General features: G+C 48.1%; 1 protein-coding gene across 7 annotated transcripts in view; it reads right to left on the bottom strand.

Annotated features, from left to right (window-relative positions):
- Ak8 (adenylate kinase 8) overlaps positions 1 to 14,890 on the bottom strand; it is a 105,119-nt gene that overhangs the window by 39,525 nt on the left and 50,704 nt on the right. For all 7 annotated transcript variants that reach the window (XM_060389771.1, XM_060389775.1, XM_060389774.1 and 4 more), the window contains one exon: positions 10,385 to 10,526. In XM_060389771.1, the coding sequence (XP_060245754.1) occupies positions 10,385 to 10,526 (142 nt within the window). The remainder of the gene's footprint in view (positions 1 to 10,384; positions 10,527 to 14,890) is intronic.

Here is a 14,890-nt window from a genome sequence, read left to right as displayed (position 1 = left end):
CTGAAATCAAATTGAACATCCTTGAACATCCTTCCTGTGTGCTCCAGAGCCCAGGACACCCGCTCCTTGTTAATCCTCTGGACTGGCTGGGCGCCCTGAGTCAGGACATAAAAGTCATTTGCTTTACACAACCAGTGCTTGGTTCCCTCCTCCAGCTGCCGGTGACACCTGTGTACCTTCCCTCACAGGAACATTCCATATTCACACTCCCTGCTCCCCTCCCCTCCTGGGAGAGCTGGCAAGCTCTGTGGCTGCCCCTGAGGCCTCCAACCTTAGTCCCAGGGGCAGGATTTGCTGCAGGATTTCTGGAACCCCAAGAGACTCATACCAAGACTCTTAAAGCTTTTGTCACTCATGCCCCTTTTCCTGAGAAATGTTCACGCAACCCCTGTGACCCTTCATGTTTAGGTACCCTTCATATTTAGTAGACATGCTAATCAAACATTTATTGATAATAAAACATAAAGAAATTTATTTTAAAACAATTCTTTAGCAAAAACATATTTTACCTTTAATTAAAGAGGAAAACAAATTTGCATACAAATGAGAATTTAATCGTGGCAGAATGTTTTCTGCCACAGGACACAGCGTGGATGGACATTTTGACCTTACAAGAATTAATTGTGAGAACACCACCTCACATCAACAAAATGGCAAAACTGTGTTTAAGGGCCATTTTGGATGTGGCTGGAAATTATTTTTTCCTCCCCAGGAAAGTGACACTTTTGTTTCTTTTATTTTCTATTTTTTTAAAAAAATCTCAGAATGGAAAGTAGCAGGTTTCCAGACATTTTAATACCTACCAGGTTTTGGCTGACCCTTGGCCCCCCTGAATCTCCCCATCTCTAGTCCGCACATGAGCCCTCCCTCCCTCAAAAGAGGTGAGTAAGCCTGCCCTATCTGTGTACACATCACAGCTGTTCCTTTGCCCACATTGCCCTCGCCTCCCTCTCCTGCTCTCCCGAGTCTTCTTTCAGCTCCCTGACACCTGTGTCTGCTACTCCCATACAGATGAACGTATATAAAAACAGAAGCTAAGATCCGCATATGAGAGTGAATAATGGTGTGTTTTGACTTTCTGAGCCTGAATTACTTCTTCTAATGATGTATTTTCTGGGGCTGGAGAGGTGATCCAGCAGCTAATCACCCTTGCAGTGAACCTGAGTTCCGTTCCCAGCATGCTGAATCCGGCAGCTCAAACCACCTGCAACCCCAGCCCTTGGGAGCCTGAGTCCCCTCTGTGGCAGCTGCGCTCATACACATACACCCACACAGACATGTAATTAAAAATAAGAAAGCACTTAAAAATCATATTTCTGGGCTGGAGAGATGGCTCTGTGGTTAAGAGCACCAGCTGATCTTCCAGAGGACCCAGGTTCAATTCCTAGCACCCACATGGCAGATCACAACTGTCTGTAACCCCTTTTCCAGGGCATCTGACATGCTCACACAAACATACACACAGTCAAAACACCAATGTACATAAAAATAAATCTTTAAAAAAATCATATTTCCATAAATTGTATAATCTCACTTTTTTTAGAGCTGGATAAAACGCCACTGTGTATGGTACTTGTGATGGCGATTCTCGGTTGTCAACCTGACTACCTCTGGAATTAACTAAAACCCCAAAATGGAGGGCCAGCTGTGAGGGGGGTTTGCTCAGTTTAAAGTAGGAGGTCCCACTTCTAATCTGGATCTGAGGTAGGAAGACACACCTTTCATCTAGATCTTTTTGGATGAGAAAACCCATCTCTAATCTGGGCCACACCTTCTACCGGAAGTCCACGTGAGGACATGGAGGAAGGCACCTTTGCTCTGTCTGCTTGCTCTCACACTTGCTAGAAAGTTTATTCCTTTCCTGGCATTACAGCCCACACATTTCAGGATTCCAGCTGAGGACAGCTGAGACATCCAGCCTCGTGGACTGGGCAAGTACTAGATTCTTAGACCTTCCATTCACAGCCAGTCAGTGTTGAATTAGCTGGACCACAGCCTGTAAGTCATTCTGAGAGAGAGAGAGAGAGAGAGAGAGAGAGAGAGAGAGAGAGAGAGATTCATTCTATAGGTTCTGTTACTCTACAAAACTCTGACTACTACAGTACTAAATTCACACTATCTATCCATCAGTTGATGGACATCTGGGCTGGTTCCTAACTATTACTAACAAAGCAGCAATGAACATAGATGATGGAGTGTCTCTTCGGTAGGATACGGCGTCTCTGGGGACTCAGGAGTGCTATAGCTGGGGCACACGAGAACACTATTTCCAGCTTTCTGAAAACCTCCGCACTGGCAGTCCACACTCTACCACTGGTGGAAAAGGCTGCTCTTTTCTCACACCTTGTCCAGCATTTGCTGTTTGCTTGCTTGAGGACAGTCATCTGACAGAGTGAGACTGACCACTTTAATTCCACATTTCCTGATCTCAAGCCAACATTCTTCGAGTGATTTTTTTTCTTTTAGTTTGGTTGATACAGGGTTTCTCTGTGTAGCCCTAGCTCTCCTGGAATTTGCTTTGTAGACCAAGCTGGCCTCAAACTCAGAGCTCTGCCTGCCTCTGCCTCTCAAGTACTGGGATTAAAGGCATGTACCACTACTGCCCATATCTGAGTGATTTCTTTCTTTCTTTCTTTCTTTCTTTCTTTTTTTTTAATCTCCTGGAACTGGAGTTACAAGTGGTTGTGAGCCAGCTGATGTCAATGCTGGGAACTGAGCCCATGTCCTCTGCAAAAGCAGCAAGTGTTTGTAACCATCAAGCCATCTCTCCTGCCTCATTGAATGATTTCCCCCCTAAATACAGGGTCTTATGGGGCCCAGGCTAGTCAATAATTCCCGATAGAGCTGAAGATGACCTTGAACTTCTAATCTTCTTGCCTCTACTCCCCAATACTGGGACAGCAAGTGTGTGCCACCACACCTAGCTTGAATACAGCTCTGGGGACTGAACCTAGCACCTGGTGTTTCATAGGGAAGCACTCTATCAACTGAGCTGCATCCCTGGCCCTAATTTAACAATTTAAAAATAAAACCCAAGTCAGCATCACAAGCAGCAAATTGTAAATCCAAACACACCCAATACACCGCAGTCCTCAAATACACCAATCTGCTACTTCCGTGCTGAAGAACAACAGCAGGAAGTACCTGACACCTTTGCCTTCCATAATTCAGCCTTTGTTTCCATAAGAGTAGAAGCCTGGGAGTGCCACACAAACACTGCGGTTCATGACATGCCACAGTCTCCTCTCTGAGCCTGGATGTTTCAGGCAGTGTTCTTTGGCATTGTATGGCAGAATGGCATACACAAAGCAAGGTGCATGCATGTGTTCAGAGGCAAAGCTGCAGTAGAGTCATACCATGCAACATGGGTGAGCGCTGTCAGAGGCACATTAGGTTCATAATGTGTTTGATTATGAACTCATTTTTCTTTTTGTTGTCCTGTGTTGTTGCCAGATTTTCCATAAGCTGCACATTCAGTCAGTTGACCTCAGACGGGGTGGCAGTACCTCCCAATCCCCAGCATCCACGGAAGGCAAAGGACTATGCAATAGAGCAGATTAGGGACCTCAGTGTGTCCAGTTGTCCTTGCTTCCTGGGCTCAGCCCCATCTAATCACATGATTCCTTGGCTCTACTTGAGGAGGGACTACGGGTGCAGAGGGGTCAGGTGCTCACCTGGATGAAGGTGGGAAGCTATGATCCAGGGAGGGTGCCCTCCCAGCCCCAGAAAAAGAATGCAGCCCAACTGAATCTGTGCAGTTTGGAGCATCCAAACTTGTAGTAATTTATGGCTGTGCCTGCAGAGCTAATACACCAGTTCTCACTGCTGAGAGACACACATGGGCCTCTCCAAAGACACATGATTTACGAAATACATCTATCTTGGATGTAAGAGCTTCTCAGGAAAGGAAGGAAAGTGATAAAAGTTAATAAAAAGACAACGAATACACTTTAGGTGAAAAATCACTCCTCAAAATGTAAGGCCATTTTAGATAAAACCGTATTAATATGCTCAGAGTAATTTAGAGAGGACAGGCTCCATGGAAGTAAGACGTCAAAGAGAAGATGATAAGGTTTTTAAAAAGACAAGAAAGCTGACACAGTGAAAAGGAAATCCCCAAGGGGAAACCAGAAGCTGCTAGAACTGAAGAAGTAGCCCTGAAAGGAGCAAACCCAGCAGGGGCGAGAAAGTAATAAAGAAGAAAAGGACAGAGGCTGGAAGGGGCGAGTTCAGTACAGGAACTGGGAACTGATGCCAGGCCACGCACTGGATGAACTCAACATTCCTAGCTAGGGAGAAGAAAAGCAAGCGAACGGCCAGGGAAGTATTCATGAGCGCCACGATGGGAAGCACTCACGGCACCTCTGGTCTGAGGAGAAGGCTGCTGAAGGTGCAAACGGAAGGAAATGGAGGAAGGGGGAGAGTAAGGGGGAGGAGAGAGAGAAAATGAAAAAGAAGGATGGAGGGAGAAGGGGTGAGGAAGGTGAGAGAGGAGAGAAAGGAAGATGGGAGAAGAGGAGGAGAGGGAAGATGGGGGCAGAGAAGAAGAGATAAGGAGAGGGAGGGGGTGACATCCTAACATTCTCAGGACCTTGGCCCCACAAGATGTCAGAGGCAGATTTAGATTGTTGCTGTGTGCACAGGGCGTGTGCAGGTCTCTGCCAGATGCCATTTACAGGAAGGCAACACTGTGTTTACATGCCCTGCTGAAAATGACTCCATACAATCCATTCAAATGAAAGTGGATCGGAATTAATAAACATGGAGGCAGCCAGACTGTGTATACAGCTGGTGTGGCTCCTCAGAGAAGGACTTTGTGAGGTAAAAATAGGGATGGAGAATTGTTATAGATCTAGAAAGTAAATCATAACCAAGGAAGATCAAGGCAACAGTCCATGTAACAGATTGGCACATGAATACCCCAGGATGTATTTGTCTCTGCCTCCCTACCCTCAAAATGCCGGACAGGGTAAGGGCCCGTGTCCATGAACGGTGGATGGGAGGGAAGGTGAGGGCAGCAACGAAGCTGATGTCTATGCATGGAGGGTAGTAGGAAATGCCTCCATCAGATTTGTCTGTGGCCATGTCTGTGTGACATTTTCTTGATTGCTGACTGATGTGGGTAGTTCCAGCCCCCAGTGGGTAGTGCAGCGCCTAGGCAGGCAGTCCCAGGTTCTGTCAGAAAGCAGGCTGAGTAAGTCAGTAAGCAGCACTCTTCCATGCTTCGTGCAATGATGCATGGTGACTACGATCAGGACGTGCAAGCGAAACACTTTCCTCTCTCAGTTGTATTTGATCACATGTTTATCACAGTGAGGAGAGCAGAGGACAGTGGCCAAGCCTGGGCAGCTGGGGCTTCTAACCCAAAGCTCTGGGTACAGTAATTAACTCGAGGGAGAACAAGAAGTAAGAAAAAGAAAGAAAGAAAGAAAGAAAGAAAGAAAGAAAGAAAGAAAGAAAGAACGAACGAACGAACAAGCAAAAATCGAAGTTGCCTCAGCTCCCTTTCTGGGCTTTTCCATCTGACCTGTCAGAATACAACATGCTGGCACCACACAGCTGTTAAGACTGGTGGGCTGGGGGTGTGGCTTAGCTGCCAGCATGCTTGCCTAGCATGAAAAGCTCTGGTTCGATGCCCAACACCACATAAAGCGGGCATGGGGGACTGGGGGGGGGATGGGGGACGAACATATGAGATCCCAGCACTTTGGAGCTTAGAGACAGGAGGCTAAGGAATCCAAGGTCATCCTCCGCTTTGCAGTGAGTTCAGGGTCAGCCCAGGATCTGTGAGACCATGCCTCAAATAAATAAATGCCTGGAAGTGGAATCCTTATTTTCATATCCCAGTGTGTTCTGGTGTGGGTGGAGCTGGAAATGCGTTTGCAGGATCCTGTGTTGTTTACTTGACACCCTCTCCCATCCCAACTGGTGGCACTGATTTGGCAGTCCAAACTTCAGGAGGTGGGGCTGGGTCAGGAAAAAGGTCACTTGGGTTGTGCCTTTGAAGGGTAAACTAGGTCCCAGGCCACAGGCAGTAGAGACCACTCATGACACGTGTTCCTACCATCATGCCTTCGTGGGCCCATGGTGCTCAGCGATCATGTCCTGACCTCCAAACAAAGAGAGAAAGGCTGTCTTCCTCTCTTACGGTGCGTCCGCCAGGTGTGTCGCCGACACAATAACACACACCAAAGCACACAGGCAAAGCTACATGAAACAGCAAAAACCAACAGAAAGGCTATACATTCGGCAGTGTGAGTCTGAAACCCTGGGAGATAGTGAGTTTGAGGACAACCAGGGATAGCGACCCTGACTTAATAACAGGGCTGGGATGTGCCTTAGGGTACCCCAACCCTAAAAGAAAAACCAACAGAGAAAGAAATGCAGAAATGCAATATTAGCAAGCGTTCAACAATCACTTGGTCCTTAACACAACTATGAACAAGAAACAGTAAGGAAGGGCTGAGGGTACAGACTGAAACTAGAGTGAGCATGTTTTACCTAGGCTGCATACTGACATGACTGTAAAATCTAAATATGTGCTGCTGCAAGTAACAATATTAAGCAATTAGCCATAGAATAAACAATTAAAAATGTAGAGGTCACACACACAATAAGTGAATGAATAAATTAAAAACTGTCATAAAAAATGTTAAAGGAAGAGTGAGATGGCTCGATGGATAAAGGCACTTGCCTGGTCACCTGAGTTCCATCCCTAAGACCTCCATAGCTGAAGGAAAACCAGCTTCACTGACCTCACCTATGTGGCCAGAGGTGTGTCCGTTTCCTGTTGCTACCCTAATAACCTTAATTGCCCAGAAATGCTGAGGTAGCCTCTGCAGGTCAGGGTCTATATGGGTCTGGGGTGGTGGTTGTCAGCTGGAGCTCACTGATGACTGTAGAATTAATTTCCTTCTTGAATTCCCTGAGGACACCCAGTCTTCAAGCCAGCAGTGGTATGCTAGGTCCTTCCCTTATCTGGCCTCTCTCTGACTTCCTCCTCTATTCTCACGGCTTTGAGGGCTCATCTGACTATTTTGGACTCACCTACATAGTCCAGGATAACCCCTGCTCTTCCTTTCATTCAATTTTTAAATGTGTATAAATTCCTGTCTGAAGTTTAGCTGGCATTTTTTTTCTATTCTGTAGGTTGTCTTTTAGCTCTGTTGTGCAGAAACTATTTTCTGTTTTGTTTTTTTTTGTTGTTTTGAGACAGGGTCTCACTATGTTACCTTGGTTGGCCTGGGCCTGGAACTCACTCTGTAAACCAGGCTAGCCTCAAACTCACAGAGGAGATGCAACTGTTTCCAGCACCCGAGTGGAGGAAACAGAGATGGCCACCACCATGGCCAGTCTGTGCAGGAGAAAAGGGACACATTTTCACTGCTGGAGAGACTAGTAACAGAGCCATTATGAAATCAGTGCAGAAGTTTCTCAAAAAAGTAAAACTATATCTCCCACATGACCCAGATACACCACTGCTAGGCATGTACCCAAAGGACTCCGTGTCCCACCACGGGGCTCTGCACGTCCATGCTTACTGCTGTTCTGTTCACAGTGACAATGAAACCAGCACAGATGTCCATCAACTGGTGAGTGCATAATAAAAATGTAGTACATAGACACAACAAACAAAGGGAACATGGAATTATGAAATTCTCAGGAAAATGGATGAATCTGTAAAATGAGTGACACAGAAAGATAAATCTCATGTTCTCACCCAGATTCAGATTCAGATTCTAGCTTTTAAGGCTCGTGTGTGTGTGTGTGTGTGTGTGTGTGTGTGTGTGTGTGTGTGTAACTGGATGTGAGGAGAAAAACAGGTGTTGGGGAAGGGTGGGGACAGGACATTGGGATGGTGTTGGCCAAGGGCGGGCAGGTTTTAGGACAAACGTGACATGAAAGTCAAAAGGAGGCTGTAGAGGGAAAGACACAAGAGGCAGGTGACGGGAGAGAACAGTCAGGAAGGAGAATCAACGAGAACTAGTTTTGTTGCAAATGCAAATGGTAAAGGGAAAACATTCAGACTGGAAAGAGAGGCAAAGATAAGTATCTGCAGGGACTGCCTCTGACATAAACTGATTGGCCTGCTCTTTGATCACTTCCCCCTGAGGGTGGAGCAGCCTTACCTGGCCACAGAGGAAGACAATGCAGCCACTCCTGATAAGACCTGATAGACTAGGATCAGAAGGAAGGAGAGGGGGACCTCCCCATCAGTGGACTTGGGGAGGGGCATGCGTGCAGAAGGGGGAGGGGAGGTGGGATTAGGAGGGGAGGAGGGAGGGGCTTATGGGGGGATACAAAGTGAATAAGGTGTAATTAATAAAAATTAAAATAAAAAAAAGATAAGTATCTGTAGATGGGACACCATCACCTCCATCTGAAACCTCGAGAACCACAGATGCAAACACTCAGAGACAGGAAGTTCTAGAACGGAGCTAGAGAACAAAAAAAAACCCCAATGCCTTCCCTGTTCTCTTTATAAAAAAAAAAAAAAAAAAAAAAAAGGAAGAAAAGTAAAACAGACAAAACAAGCTCATCTTGTATCTACAGCAATAACAATAGATAACATCAAACCTAGAAATGGGCTTGGAATTCAAAGTGCGTGCTCCAGGAGGGCACTCGACCTAGCTCCAGCGTGCCAGGGTACAGCAGAGCAGTTGAAAAGTCAAGGCCAGGCCACTTGGAATGCCCATGGCAGCTGTGCCTCTACACATGTGAAACAAATATATGTCGCCTGGTGCAAGACATCCAGGAAAGAGCAGTAAGAGAGGGCCATGTGCTACATTGTGTCACAAAACTAAAGCCACTACGGCCAGCAAGACAGCATAAGCCTAGCAACCCTAGCTTGCTCCCCAGAACCCACAGAGAGGTGGAAAGAGAACCAGCAACACGCACACACATACCACACATCCCCACACACACACACACACACACACACACACACAGATCACCACAACACACACACACACCACCACAACACACACATACACACATCACAACACACACACATCACAACATACACACACACATCACCACAACACACACACACATCACCACAACACACACACACACACACACACACTCCCTCCCTCACCCTCAAGTGGCTCAGTGGTGCGGTAGTGTTGGGGAAATAGTCATGGGAAACAGAAAGTTCAGAGGTGGACCTAGGAATGTTGAAGCTGGTTAGGTTTCAAACCTAACAGCTGAGGTGCTTATTTAACAAATCAAGGTGGGCCTGGCTGTCAGGTTTTCCCAGCCTCCCTGAGTCTCTTCCTAAACTCCTCCAGCCCAGGGGCTGAACCGCCCTACCCCTAGCTGTCCTTCCCTCTATAATCTACCCAGGTTGGTTACCTGGTCTTTTCTTCTACTCTCTTTTGGGCCTCCTGGCTGCTGGTTCCCTTCCCTCTCCTCTCCATTTTCCTCCCCCTTTCCCCACATGGCCCGGCTCAGAGTCTTGTCCACCTTGGACTCTCTCAGAGGTTTCTCCTCTGGCTCTTCTCTGCCTTTTATCTACAATAAACTTTCTCCACCTAGAAGCAGTCCTGTCCTTCCTTTATGATTTTTCCCCGTTCATCTGGGGTTGAACAGTTAACAAAGATATAAGTAGTTAGGTATAAATCTCTGAGTCAGCTTTTGTTAATTTGAGTAGACCTTTATAAACTTACATTTTTATCATCATATAAAAATTCATACCAATCCAAAATATTTTGGAGACTAGTTGTTGCTTCCTTAGTCTAAAAAGAGACACAACAATAAACTAAAGGACAGAGAAGTTTTGTAATTGTAGCTTTATGCCACGTGGTCATCTCTGCCACATGGCATGAATTTTTAACCTGAGTAAAGATGGCTGCCAGTCATGTGGCTGCTTCCATCTCAATCAGGTCATCAGCCAAGATGGCAGCAAGTCACATGGTTGCTGTTTAAAACATGTTTCCTAGTAAATTTTTTTAAAACAAGAGTTGAATCCAAGTTACATATGCAATATATTCTAAAACAGTTGAATCACACATTTATAGCAAATTAAAATTACCCTATGTATAGATTTTTAACTATAAGCCTTTTGTTATAAAATTTGGCTTAGGCCAAATTTTGTTAGGATTTACAGATTCTTTAACCACACCCAACGAACCTACAAAGGCTAGATCAGGAACATAGATAGAGCCAGAGACACATTAAACAGAACTCAAACCCACCTGCAAGCAAGGAAGAAAGCCAAGCAAGATTTGAACCTTAGCCTGACTTGGCATTCAAAAGGCAAACGGAGCGGGAAGCAGGGGATGGGATGACGCAGTCTGCTTCGGTGCACTAGAAACTGTTGCTGGCACACCAGCCATCCATCACTGGAACTTGGGACAGGGTGGGGCCTGGGGAGGCAGCTCACCTGTTGGGACTGTAGCCCATAGCGTTCAGCATCTTTGCCTGGTCCAGGTCTCTTGGGAAGCCATGCAGCACCCAGCCTTTCTGGATGCAGTCTTGTTTGTTCAGACGGTCAGCCAGAGCCCTGGTGATGATATTGTCGGGAACTGCATAGGAAGGGTGAGAAGAGAGCATTCTGTAGCCAAGGGCTTTCTACCCTTCCTGGGCCCCACACTGAGCTACAGCAGGGGTAGCTTTAGGAGGGGCCAGTTGGAACCACCTGGACACCTTTTCTCTGTAGTCCAGCAAGAAGAGTGGCAGGAGCAGCCAAGCTGCCTGAGACAGGCAATGCACTGCGTGATCTTTGCTATCTTTCACCTTTCAGACCTTAACAAGACACCACCCTCCATTTAGGTCTGGTATGGCAGCTAGAGCAAGATGCCATGAATCCAGAAACAGAGCAATGAGGAGAATTTGGCTCTTGGATCTGGAGGTTAATAGGCAAAGCTTATGGCAGACTCTGTCTGTGGAGCTTACAGGCTCCCTGCTGGCTCTCAAATAGTGGGGCTGACAGAGGTGTTTTAGTATAGGCTTAAGCATGAGGAGCAGGAGGTGTGAGTAGGGTAGACAGCAGGGGGGCGCTGTGTTCAGAAGACACACCTGAGCGTGGGGATGACTTCTCAGAGAATCGGAGGACAGACAGTGTGTAGGTGTGGCTTCCTCCGTGGGGTGCTCCTGGGGCCTCTTATTTATCTATAACTCATCTTACGTGTATGGGTGTTTGGTGTGCATCTCTGTTCTGTGCACCGCATGCACGCCTGGTGCCCGCAGAGGCCAGGAGAGTGTGTCAGATCGCCTGCCACCAGAGTTACAGACGGTTGTGAGCCAACGCGTGGGTGCTGGGAATTGAACCTGGATCCTGTTCAAGAGCAGCCAGGGCTCTCAACAGCTGACATCTTTGCAGGCCTGGATCTCTTTTTCAAGGGGTTTATATGTAAGTCAGAGGAGACTTTTATGGAGTAATATCTCTCCTTACACCTTTGTGTGGGTCCTGAGCGTTGAATTCAGGTTGTTAAGCTTCCATGATAAGTAATTAGCCACTGATCCCATGTAGGAGCTCATCCTCATGAGGTAATTACCCCTGAGGTCTCCTCTCCTCCTCTACCATCTTAGTCTTAGTCAGCATATGAAGTGGGGGTGGGGACGCACAACATTGGGGGGACGGCAAATTCTCTCATGGAAGCACCCCAGGGTAGGGAGTGTTAATTTCCATCCAATAGCACCGAGATTCCATCCCACTGGCCTCTGTGGACTTGAAATTCACCAGCAACCCCTCTGGCCTCCCGGCGAGTCCCCGATCCTGTCTCTCCGGAAGCAGGGCCCTGCTTATACCGGGAGACTGGAACAAGTCCCCAGCACAGGGAGCTCTGAGAAGCCTGTTTACATTGCTGCAAGTGACATTTTCCTGAAACTCATACCTCTCTTCCTAGACTCATTAAATGCTCCATGTTGCTAATGTTCTGCATCCTGGCAATTTGCACGGCATCGCCTGCGCTTTGCACTCATTTTCCCAGAAATACTCGGTAAATATTACTACTGTTTGCCGTGGATGTGGGCCCCAAGCGGGGATGCTTGGCTGTTTCTCTAGAAGCTTCTGCAAGGTTTCCCTCTCACCAAACATCTGTGGGTCTAGAGCATATTCCCAAGCCTTGCAAGGCCTCTCTTGCTAAGGGAGCTGAAGAATGAAAGGCACTTTCCTCCACTGTTTGCTGGGTGCTGCCCAGTCTCAAGAAAAAACAAAAAACAAAAAAATCCCACAGGCTGTATTCCAAGGGGTGTGCATCATCTTACACAGTGGTTTTCCAGCCAGCACAGTGGTAGTGCCTTTTCTCCCTCCACTTGGGCGGCAGAAGCAGGTGGATCTCTGTGGGTTTGAGGCCAGCCTATGGAGGTAGACCCTGTCTCAAACAAACAAAAGCCCTTGGCTGCCCATTCAGAGAAGTTAATAGGGGGGTCCTCTTGCCCTGCAGTGATCTCTTCTCTCAAGGCTTGACAGGAATTGACTTCAAGGATAAAGTGTTTATTGTGGTCCATAATTCCACATTATGGTCCATCGTAGCAGGGAGTCAAGTCAGGGACTTGAAGTGGCTGGTCATATCACACCCACAATCAAGAGGGCTCAGTGTGTGCACATTCCTGTGAGTACAGACATGTATGACACATGTGGAGTCCTGGCCTTCTGCCTTGAGACAGGATTTCTAATTCACTGCTCGTACTGCTTGCATGGACGCAGACTACTGGGGAGAGTCCCCAAAGAATTCCTCCTTTCCCTCTCTCCCTCTCTGCTTCCCTCCCTCCCTGAGTCAAGAGTTCACTGTGTGAGCAAGGAACACCTATGAAGGTCTCACCTTCCTGCCGCCACCTCCTAAGTGCCAGGATTCCCAGGGTACATCATCATACCTGGTTCATGTGGTGTTGGGGATTGAACCCACAGCCTTATGTGCACTTGGTGTGTGCGGGGCAGACGCTGCTCACGGGGCATGCCACTAGTGCCATGTGTTGTTCTTTAAAGAGGAAGCCTCTGTGTGCAGGTGGCTGCGCTGGCCACTGTGAGCCTCTTCCAGGGGCAAGGCTCCCCGAGACTGCCATCCTTAGGTCTCTCTCTGGTGACTCCCACGTGAGGAGGAGCTCCATGGCTGGGTGATACCTGTCCTCTTGTTTTAGCAGATTGGGAAGCTCTGCCAGGAGCCTGGCATCACAGGGATTTCCCAGACCTGCCCACCTTTGATTATCCTGACAAGGATCCTTGTACCACATGGAGCATCAGTAAACCACAGCATCTCCAAGGGCTACAGGGCTGAGGCACTTAGCAGTCCTCTCCGGAGGAAGTCTCAGTGAGCACTCGAGGGGTCTCCCCTGGGCACTGGCTATGCTGTCTGATCTGGGCTGAGGTGAAGGAGCCAGAAAGACTGCTGGCAAAGGATAAGTGGCAGGCCCTTCAGGATACTGCCTCTGGGCCACTGCCACTTCCCACTACAGCCAGAGGAGGGGTAGGACCTGGGTGAAGACCCCAAATATGGCACAGGAGAATGAAGGAGGACATGCGGGTATCTCTGAGTGTCTCTGCTTTGCAGCTCCCCATCACCTGCAGGCCACTGGCATGCTGGCCCAAGCCCGTGTGTGCTGGCCAGGCAGTAGCAGCCACACACTCTCTGGATCAGATTCTACTGATGGAATCTGCTGGAAGTTTAAAGGCCCCTCGATAGCATGTACATTTATCCTTTATTCTCTTCTCCCAGAGAGTTTTTTTTTTTTCTCCATCTAAAATCATTCACCATTAAGTTAGCTGCCTCGGGCTTGATTCCCAGGCTTGACAGTTAACATCTCACCCTTCACAGCAGCCACTGCCAAGGGCTAGTTCTCCAGAATGCCCTGTCAACCGAGTTTAGCAGCGTGCAGGACGTGAGTGGTCTATTACTCCATGAGGTCATACCACACAATGTTAGGGGTTTTTCCTTCTTCTTTCTCAGGTCCTCAAGTTGACTCAAGGTCATTAAAATCTTAATTCTCGGATTCCAGAGCTGGTGCGCTTGGCAATGGGTGAATGGGGTGTTCCCGGGCCCAGCAGGGCATCTGCTAAGGAGCTGTGGCCACCCTCTGATCTTGAGTTAAGGGCTTGTGGCTAAACTCTCCACCTGCATCAGGCTTCCAGCAAACATCAATTTCAGGCTCCAGAGAGAACAACATACCGTCCTGAGATGGCCGCTGTGGGATGGACCTGGACAGGACCAGTTCCTCTGGCTATGGGTCTGGGCATGTCACCTCCAGGCTGTTCAAGAGGCAGTGCCAGCCACAGACACTATCTGGGATGTTGGCAGACCACAGTGCCCCCTGCTGTCTACCCCACAGGAAGCCACTGAGGTCCCAAACGCAGTACCAGAGTCTCTGTCCCCTCGTGGGCACCCTGAGGTGTGTTAGAGAGAAGCCCTCACCTTTAGCATACTTCCTTCAAATGCCCACTCACATCTTCCCTCCACACTCCCTCACAACCCTCTCCTGACCTGCACCCGGGTACTCCTGTCCTCCACACACCCGCCCTGCACCCACTCCTGTCCTCACACCCGCCCTGCACACACTCCTGTCTTCACACCCGCCCTGCACACACTCCTGTCCTCACGCCGCTCACGTTTTCTTCCAGCTGTTCCTGTGATTTCTTTCCTCCCCTTGCTCTTCTTGGAACGCTGTGGACGCTGGCCAGAGCACTCCTTCCTCCTGTACCCTGCTCCCCACAGTTCCACTCTGCTCCCCCTGAGCCACCAAGAGACCCCAGGTAGTCAGGGAGGGAGAGCTAAAAACAACGGCAAGGACGACCATGGAGTCAACACTACTTCTGTGCGGATTTCCATTCCATACACCCAGATGCTCCAGAGCGAAAGTACTGAATGGCTTCCATGACTTAGCCTGGGTCTTGGGACCCCTTAAATCTTGCTTTAAGTCAATGAAAGCAAAAGCAGCCATTTCCAGGAGCTAC

Source organism: Meriones unguiculatus, chromosome 8 (genome assembly GCF_030254825.1).
Source record: "Meriones unguiculatus strain TT.TT164.6M chromosome 8, Bangor_MerUng_6.1, whole genome shotgun sequence".
In the NCBI taxonomy this organism is placed as follows: Eukaryota; Metazoa; Chordata; class Mammalia; order Rodentia; family Muridae; genus Meriones; species Meriones unguiculatus.
The sequence above is the reverse complement of the archived record's forward strand: the minus strand, read 5'-3'. Positions and strand labels throughout refer to the sequence as shown.